This window comes from Labrus mixtus, chromosome 21 (genome assembly GCF_963584025.1).
Source record: "Labrus mixtus chromosome 21, fLabMix1.1, whole genome shotgun sequence".
Taxonomy (NCBI): Eukaryota; Metazoa; Chordata; class Actinopteri; order Labriformes; family Labridae; genus Labrus; species Labrus mixtus.
Genome location: NC_083632.1, coordinates 2,490,643 through 2,499,948, shown reverse-complemented (window position 1 = coordinate 2,499,948; position 9,306 = coordinate 2,490,643). Strand labels below are relative to the sequence as shown.

At 38.1% G+C, this 9,306-nt stretch overlaps 2 protein-coding genes across 4 annotated transcripts in view; one reads left to right on the top strand and one right to left on the bottom strand.

The window, feature by feature from the left end:
• Positions 1–527: 527 nt before the first annotated feature.
• Positions 528–4,147, bottom strand: LOC132955497 (testis-expressed protein 47). Of its 2 annotated transcripts, none has more exons than XM_061028356.1 (8): positions 3,926–4,147; positions 2,644–2,716; positions 2,024–2,127; positions 1,867–1,931; positions 1,273–1,351; positions 1,026–1,163; positions 775–922; positions 528–597 (listed from the first exon to the last, which is right to left on the bottom strand). In XM_061028356.1, exons 1-8 carry the CDS (start codon positions 4,043–4,045, stop codon positions 560–562), a joined length of 765 nt encoding a protein of 254 aa, XP_060884339.1. In that variant the 5' UTR covers positions 4,046–4,147; the 3' UTR covers positions 528–559. The 2 variants fall into 2 exon arrangements, with proteins under 2 accessions (XP_060884339.1, XP_060884340.1); XM_061028357.1 differs by lacking the exon at positions 3,926–4,147 and adding an exon at positions 3,000–3,287.
• A 1,335-nt stretch (positions 4,148–5,482) lies between these two features.
• Positions 5,483–9,306, top strand: part of ndel1a (nudE neurodevelopment protein 1-like 1a) — a 20,003-nt gene continuing 16,179 nt past the window's right edge. Inside the window, exons 1-2 of one of the 2 annotated variants that reach the window (XM_061027946.1) lie at positions 5,483–5,602; positions 8,066–8,162. In XM_061027946.1, the coding sequence (XP_060883929.1) occupies positions 8,077–8,162 (86 nt within the window). In that variant the 5' untranslated portion in view covers positions 5,483–5,602; positions 8,066–8,076. The remainder of the gene's footprint in view (positions 5,603–8,065; positions 8,163–9,306) is intronic. The other variant, XM_061027945.1, reaches the window with a different exon arrangement.

Here is a 9,306-nt window from a genome sequence, read left to right as displayed (position 1 = left end):
CACCTGTGCATTTCTACCTCTGTGCATCCCTACATCTGTGCATTTCTACCTCTGTGCATCTCTACATCTGTCCATCCCTACATCTGTGCATCTCTACATCTGTGCACCTTTACATCTGTGCATCCTTACATCTGTGCATCCTTACATCTGTGCATCTCTACATCTGTGCATCTCTACATCTGTGCATCCTTACATCTGTGCATCTCTACATCTGTGCATCCCTAAATCTGTGCATCCCTACATCTGTCCATCCCTACATCTGTCCATCCCTACATCTGTGTATCCTTAGTTGAAACCAATACAAAAGGAATGTTTCCTGAATTTTTCACCCCAAACTACTTCCTGCTTATCGAAGTTATGTTTGATTGAAAGCAGAAATATCAGACAGTATACTCAAATATATTATAGAAGAAAGCAAGACTCTTTAGCAGGATAAAAACTGCTACCACATTTAAGTAACACTTCAGAACTGGCCCTTTAAAAATGACTGGATTTGGATTTGGATGTCATAAATGAAACATGCATCATGAGCTTTTACCTTTGACATTTATTGAAAAAGTTAAACTGTGGTGAGGCAGCTGCTCCGAATTACTTGTCCTGTTGAGCAATCACAACACAACAGAGTAGAGTGTTACTTTGTGTTGCTTTCTTGCCTTTTACTTTGTTTTTATCAGAGACAAAAATTAACACAATAATCAAGCACTACTCAACTCTATTTAACAACTCAGCTGTGATGCAACATAAATCCCAAATCAACCAGAAGAAGCCTCTTACCAAAGTCCATGTTGATGTGTAACGGTAAGTCGTACATCTGCAAGTACTGCTTTGGAGTCAGGAGTTCATCTCGAGTCAGAAGTTTGTCCAGAACCTTCTGAGAGATGATTAGCTCTGGAGTTTCATCCAGCACTGACCCGGGTCCAGCCTAGAGTACATTCGAACAGTCAGAGAACCCGGACACTGACAAAAGTATTTAAAAATGAAAAATGAAATATAACTATAAAAAATCTCTCAAATAGTAAATGCACCTTCTTGGATGTGTCCATGTGTTCTCCCAGTTTCTGCAGTGCAGACAGAACAGTGCAGACCACAGTCTCCGTGCTCTCTTCCTCTTCATCAAGTCTCTTAGCTTCAGTGTCTCTCAAAGCCTGATCTGCACTGAGAACCTTCAGTCAACAACATCAAACACTCAGTCACACAATACTCAACACATACAGGTGAAAAATAACAGAGGGGAAAACCCCCAAACAAAGGTGTGGAGGAGCTTGATTAAACCTTGTAGCTCCACTGCTGGAACAGCCTGCTCTCAGGACGATTGTCCATGAACACAACCTTTGGATCTTCCAGCAAGGTCCTGAAAGGAAATGTGAAAATTAGCTAATTTACAAATCTACAAATTTTTGTTTAAAAACAATATATATTTTTTTAGTTCAATGGACACTACCATGAGGAAATATCAGACGTATTTACAAACTTAGGATCGAAGAAACAAAGTAAGACACTTGTTCACTTGTTGAGTTTAAATATAAAAAACAAAAAGAAAGAAAAGAATGAATAAGTAAATATAGAAATGGGCGCAAAATGAAAATATTTAACAAACAGCAGCTGACATTTATTTACCAAACTTAACAAGATGAGAGAATCTGTGACCGTGCCCATCATCACAACTTTTTTTAACCACTTGCTAACTCTGACTTCTCATTTGGCGACCTGTTCGCCTGTTGAATTGTTGCTGACATGTGAATGTAATCGTCTGAATGCTGCTGTGTTTGTTTCCTTTTTATTATCTTGGCTTCTTTTCAATGACTCGGTCGGCTGACAACCCCACATTGAATGATATTTATCTGTATAAGAAGAACTCGATCTCACCATTCCTGCTGTTGTTGCATCTCTTTAAGGTCTTTCAGAACAGAGAGCAGAACCTCCCTGGATGACTGCAACAGAGCCACACAGAGTTCAAAGTATCACATAACAAATCATTATCATAGACGGGCGATGTGAATAACTATTTGTCTGTAAAACTTACTTCAATGACATGCAGCACACAGGATGGATAGATTAAAAGGAGGCCTGTCATGTGATCCAGTATGTACTGTTTGCTGAGCTGGAAGTTAAGTCTTTCATAATGAGCTGCATGGAAACACACACACAAAAAAAAGAACTTAGTGTGAGTTGTGTTGCAGACAGCAGGGAGGCCGAGTATCCTGACAACATGAAAGCACAGCTGTGTTGTCAAAACATAGTTCAAGTCTTTCCTGGGGCTTTTTATCGTGGGGTTTTCTCCTCTAACTTTAGTCCAAGAATTCCAAACACATCAAGATCTTACACAGCAACTATTTACATGTTGAGGTGTAAAAGCTATAAATGCATTTAAACAAGAGAAAAGAGAAAGTTTTCAAAGCTCTCAGGGCGACTGCAGAATGTTTTTTTTAAGAAAAAAAGAGCTCAAAATTGTTCTGATTTTCCCAGAATATCTATGAGATTACTATCACCACCCTTCATTTCCCCTGAGGGATTAAGAGAGCATAAGGTGATTAGTTCATTGATTAAAATGATATTGCAAGTTGAATTTAAATGTCTTTTTTTATCAAGCACCGGGCTTTTGTGCTCCCCGTCTTTCTAGCTGTAAGGTAATTGAGGGCTGACCTCCTATTTCTGTCTCGTCAGCAAGATGATCGGGGAGGCGAGCAATCACAATCAGCCGCTGGAGCACAATTTTCTGCGGAGACAATAAATAAAAAAGGTTTGAGAAAAGATGAAATGCTGAAGTCCTGAAACACCTTACGATATTGTTACAATCAAACAATATTGAAACCTCTTTCGATGCCATGCAACAAAAATAGAATTCCTAAACACAAAATATTGGACAATTTATTGTTTGTAACTATGAAAAGTTGGAAGGCGAACTCATGCACCCTGTCTGTCTAAATTGCACAAAAACATTTGCATTAAAGTATTACAATCATTTTTCTGCTTTTTATTTAAATGAATTTGATACCAACCACATCTTCTTCTGCATCTTTACTTTGTGCCATAAGCCTGTCGAATAAACTCATCCCAGTTTTATCCTCTTTCTTTTCATCTGCTTTCAATCTGCTCATTTCCTCCATCCTACTTCCTCTGAGTCAGGTTCGACGACTGAGTGAGGAAAGTGAAGCCTTAGTGAGTGGCGTGTCTTCACTGTTTATAAGAGCTTTATATCCTAGAAACCTATTGTTCAAGAAACGCAATGAAACGTCCTCTGATACAATATACACGAGTAAAAAAACAAGTGAGCCAATCCCAGGCCAGGACTGAGAACAAAGCATTCAGATGACAAATGCTCTTTGGTTTAAAGCTGCTGTTTTTTTCTGGACTTTTGCTGCTACCTTCATGTGGTAAGAAAACTGGTCTGTGATTATGGGTTCAAGACTTAATTTCTCTTTTGGTTAAGTCTTTAAAGAAGTAAAATCTTAATTTTTTTAATGCGATTTAACTCTTAGACTGTACCTCGAGCAGTCCTTAAATTCAAGTTTATGGAAGAACTTCCAATCACATGTCAGGAGGTCTCCCTGTTAGTATTGAAACCCTGTTGTACTTAAATAAACTAACATATTAAAACCAAATTATTGATATTATTATTTGTTTTGATTTGTTTGAGTAATTTTTGGCTCCCTATTTTACCAAAACACTACCAAAGCTGTTGTAAGGGTGTAATATTACCAAATTATCGATCAAATAAATTATTTTGTGTTTAGTTTATTATTTTAAGTAAAGTGTCCAGAAAGAAGCATCCACTATTTCGGGACACAGTCACCATATTTAATAATTTTAAATATACCAAGTTATTTTATGCATTTCATGGCATTTACGTAAAATTACGTAACACGGCGTTAACTGTTAGTGAACGGGTTAGTTAGCTACACCATCATAACATTGCGGTACAAACCTCTCTCATTCTTCCTTGTAGCACAACATCAAACATATTCGTGACATTGTCTTCTTCTTCCGGGTCTCTGTATTCATAAGACTTGCCCGAAACACTTCTATATTTTTGTGAAGAAGCCATGGCCCCAACTTGTAAACTTTAGCAGGAAATGTTTGGGGTCTCGGCTGCTCTCATAGTAACCGTTACTATGACAACAAGCAGGAACTGATCTGACGCATCTGACGCTACACGCTACCGTACTTTTTTATTTTTATTTTAATCAATAACTTGACTGTTATCTTTTTTGTCTTCTTTTCATTAAAACCACTCCCCACATGCACATGTTTTGGCAATGTGATGTGCTGAAGGACTTTTGGAATTCGATTAATTCCTTTACTAAATCTGTTTTGGAAATGGAATTTGATTTAAACCATTGTATGTATTTATTAAATGACTCCCCAGAATTTCAGTTAGATAGAAAAAAATGCAGAATATTAATAATTATAACATATTTTGCCAAGAAATGTATATTACTTTTTTTGGAAAAATGAATCTCCTCCAACCTTTAAGTTGTTTTGGGATCAAGTGTCACAATTTTTACCGTTAGAGAAACTAACTTTGGAAAAATGTAACCGTGTCCATATTTTTCAGGACTTTTGGCTTCTGTTGATCTGTTGCTTGGAGGAATTTTCTAAAGGTTGTCAACAATGATAATGCTATGATGTTATGATATCTAATTATTATTATTTTTTAATTTTAATTATTATAAAGAGTATTATTAGTATTACTGTTAGGATTGTTTTTCTTGTTTTTGCTTTGTTTTTCTGTGTATGCATGGAGGCCTATGTATGCAGACATGCATGTATGTATGTGTTCATGTTGGTGGAGGGAAGAGATATACTAACATTCTGTGTACAGTTTGTTGATCGTTGTATACCCATCCCAAATAAAAAGATGATTAAAAAAAAACACTGCCCCACCAAAATCAGTATAGAGATGTCGAAATAAATAGTCGTTATTTTATAACTACGTTCTTCCTGTAAAAAAAAAAAAAACCTTCGTGTTTTTTTCGACAGGGCCACCCAGAGCCTTATTATAAATACTTCACCAAACATCCATCCCAATATTTTTTTTAAAAATTCTCTATTTCAAGAGATGACCAGCAGGTGGTGCTAACTGAACGCTAACCTTGTCATGCGCAGTTCATGTGCAGGAGTGACGCCTGCGAACACAACAGTGAGTAATTATAGACTGATTATTTACAGTCAAAATACAGATACTATTTTTAGTATTTTAACATCATTGTATTGCAAGAATCCACAGAGAAAGGCAAGATCAGAAAATAATATATGTTTTTCATTTTCTATCAAATAATGATTTTATTTGTGGGTATTTTTAAGCGGATTTTGTTTGAGTCATCTATGAGCAAAGTAAAGCCATTCACATGCACTAAACTGTTTTCTGCATTTACACTGATTACACTATTTGGTTTTGCACATTTAACCCGAGACTAAGATAAATATTGGATACATTTTTAGGGTGTAGTTCGCTTTAAATCCCAGCTGAGAGGAGGAGGAGGAGGAGGAGGAGGAGGAGGCAGGTCTTCACATCACTCAGCAGAGGAGACAGTCGGCCTCAGCAGCTCACACCAGCGGGCAAAATGGACCGATAAACATCACGGGTTGAGGCGATGTTCAGGTACAGGATGCATTTTAATGTCCTTAATTTTGTCTTTATTGGAAATCATTAGAAGCAATATTCTTCTAGCAGCATGTCGGTGTTTATTTAGCTGCTCGTTCGTGTTCATGATGAGGTTTGCACACCCAGTTTTGACAGCTGAGCTCAGCAGCATCTCTCTGCTTGTAGATGCGACTATTAGTGTCATTTGTAGTCTTTTTTTTTTACGCTCTGCTTCCATAGGTTACCCACAGCTTGTGTTTTAAATGTACTGTTTAATTTATCACTTTATAAAGCCTATTTTTTTTTTTTTTTTTCATCTTTCTCTTGCTGTGGCTGAGTCTACATTGCCATATGGTAGTGTTCAACAGGGTCACCTCCTTTGGATAAAACCTTATCACTAAGGGAATGTAATAGTATGGTTTTAAGGTGGATTTTAATGTAAGATAATTAAATATATTCATATAAAATCAAAATTCACCGGCCATTATAGAGCTCACATAGTTTACTTAAAGAGAAAAATTGTTTCCTCAAACATTAGCTGCAATTTTCTTCCTTTTATAACCTTATCAAGCCCAGTTTATGATGCTGTCAAAGGGCTATTTCTGCAGTCTCCTCTATACTGTAATGATATTTGAGGTTCCCTTCAGGCTTTCTGTTGAAGTGTTACCAAGTTGAATTATTCAGGAGCTCAAAGGGAAACATTTCTTGGCAACTTACAGAACAAATCAGTGTCTGTAAAAGCATCCACGCTTTAGTTAAACATGTTTCTATGTTAACTTCTCTGCATCTTGTCCAGTTTACATCAAAGTGTTGGTGATTTTGAATGCACAACTTTGTGATGAACTGATGGATTAAGAGTCCCTTTAAGTTTTCTTCTGTGTCAATGTGCTCCATGTTTTTACTTCATCATCTGAATACGTCTTCTATCACTGTCCGTCGATGGTTGTAAAGTGTTTTATTGAATGTCAACTGGCATGGAGCTGAAGGTCAGCATTATGTACTTACATCACCCAACACCCAGAGGCGTCTCATGACCTTGTTCTGTCTCTCCTTCTCTCTCTCTCTCTTTCTCTCCATTATCTTTTTTTTTCCTACCATAACTTTTAATCCCGTAGAGTCAAAGCAGCAAAAGAAGCTTTATCCTGAGCAAACATATTAGTCCAACTTTGTTTGGTTCAAATAGTTTTGGAGCATTGTTTGGAGACGACGTCACATCACAGGCACTAAAAACAAAATGAAGATTAAAAGATATTAGTGTCAGTATTTAGTGAAATCAAACCAAAGGAGTACATTACCAAAGAAACATTTATAAAAACTATATTATAAAGCTGTGGCCCTCGTGGTAGAGTCGTTTATCTCTCTACTAATTATGTGTTGCAATGAATGAGGCTCTCTCCACTAAAGGTTTCCCCCCCGGGATCTGTGTGTTTTTAAAGGTGCAGTTTACTCTCATTTTTTTTTGGCTGGATACGTGTTTTTGAAGATGCTTCAAATAAATACTCCTGCCATCGTTCTGCTGTAGTGCCTTTTTAAAGACATGTGCCAGATTTCAGCCCATGAACCACATTTTAAAAACCAAGAAGCAGGTTTTCAGATTTTCACATCATGTCTGCAGGCTCTGTTTCTAGGATGTGTTTTACACCCCATAGAAGTCATTAATGGATTTAAAAAAGGATGTTTTGTTTGTAGCAGTTTACTCCTCCGGGTGTCTGGGACTCGAGAGGGGGAACGCTTTTGATGATGTATTCCCTGCTGTGTTTTAAAATGATACTTTAAAGGTCACATATTATTCAAAACACACTTCTTCATGTTCCTCTAACACTAACATGTGTCTCTAGTCCGTCTACAAACCCCCCAATCATGAGAAAAGTCCATCCTCTCTGTCTTTTGCCTGCTCCACTTTTCAGAAAATGTGTGCTCAAACAGGCCGTTTAGAGATTTCCCCCCTCATGACATCACAAAGGGCAGTAGTCCCTCCCCCAGGTGGGTGACACTCCCACAGCTAGGTGTTTGTTCTGCCCTCTGAGTCTGCCTTCTCACCGTAAACAATAGGGCATGGAGCCAGAAAGACCGAGTACACCCAAGCCCTTCCAGAGAGGGGGGCGTGGTCAGACACAGCTCATTTACATATTTAAAGCTACAGACACAGAAACAGCCTGTTCTGAGCAGGGCTGAAATAGAGGGGTTTATAGACATGATCAAATACAGGATCAGAGTGGATTTAGAACAAGAAACTTCACACACATGTTTTGAGGAGCTCTGACACTTATTTAAACTTTTTGAAAAGGAGGAGAATATGTCACCTTTAAAGATAGATTTTCAGAGGGAAGCTATTAGAAATTTGAAGGAATTAATGTAATCTAAAAAGGATGACTTTGCTCTTCCATTAAACATTAAACACACAACAGGTTTGTGCGGTAAAATTTAGCTTTTTTCCCCCGTTGTAATCACTCATGTTTCTTTTTATCTCTTCTTCTGCAGATTTGTTTGCCATGGAAACAGACATAATTCCCAAATTCTCCTCAAAAGATGAGGAAATTGACTTCTGGAAGACTCTTTCCCTCAAGTACAAGAAAGGGTATGTGACCTGGCTCATACTGCAACAATCTCTTTCCTTATTTGCAGAAATGACTGAAAGGATATAACTTCATAAATTTCCTATACATGTTCGCCTGCCGGGTAGAACCAGAACTTATCATCCACCATGAGTGTTTAACCTTTCTGCTGCTTGGAAGTTTAAGGGGTAGAAATTTCACACTTGCAGAAAACTCCTGAATTTTTTTTTGATATTTGCAGAAGGAGCTGTAGTCTCCTGCTGTGAGGATGATATATGAGGTCAGGAGAACATCTGGAGCTGTCCTCCTGAAATGATCTAGATATTTTCAGGAGTGCATGATGTGAAAACGGCTTTTGAGGGGGAGGGGTGGAGGTTATTGTGGAAGCATATAATCGCCTGATGGTCACATATTTACGCGTCTTAAGGCTCTGCAGTTTCCAGTCGTTATATTTTTGAATGTGGGCACCTCATTGTCTCATTGTCTGGCTCATTTGCATCACAGATGTCTCCGCTGAGTTTCTGTTAAGATCACGAGATGTGATATCAGCGCTGCGTCTCTTTGTGTCTGTGGGAACGACGGCTCAGGAGACGTTTGATCTGTCATTGGATTACACTCTTTTTATCATCATCACTGTCTCAATCAGAAGCCGATGTTGACATGTATTCAGTGACACTGTTGAAAACGTTTCATGTGGGACGAGCGGTGAAAGCTGCGGTGAACCTCTCCCTTCTTCTCACAAAGAGACAGCCCATGTTTCACGTTTAACATAAAAGTCTCCCGTGTCTTCTTTGTCCTCGTGTCTCTTTGAGCGGGTTTGTGTCAGGGTACTAAAATTAGCTCACAACACTTCGCTTTATTAAGAAGTGATCTCTGAATCTCGACGTCCTGTGCTAAAGGAAACGAGTTCAGACCTACACCCAGTTATGTAAGAGTCCAGAGACAATGAGCTCCCTTCAAAGTGGAGCCTGCGTCCGTCCTGTTTGTTGTTTGTTTTGTGACTCAAGTGTTGTTGTTTCTAATCCGTCTGAAACTAGTCTGATAGTAGCTTTAATCATTTCTCGTTTTAGAGTGAACCCCTAAGAGCAGGTAAAGAAGAGTTTCTTTGTGGCTCTTCTTGAGCTTTCAATCCAATGTTTTTGATTTGCTTTTAAGACTCTAATGTTA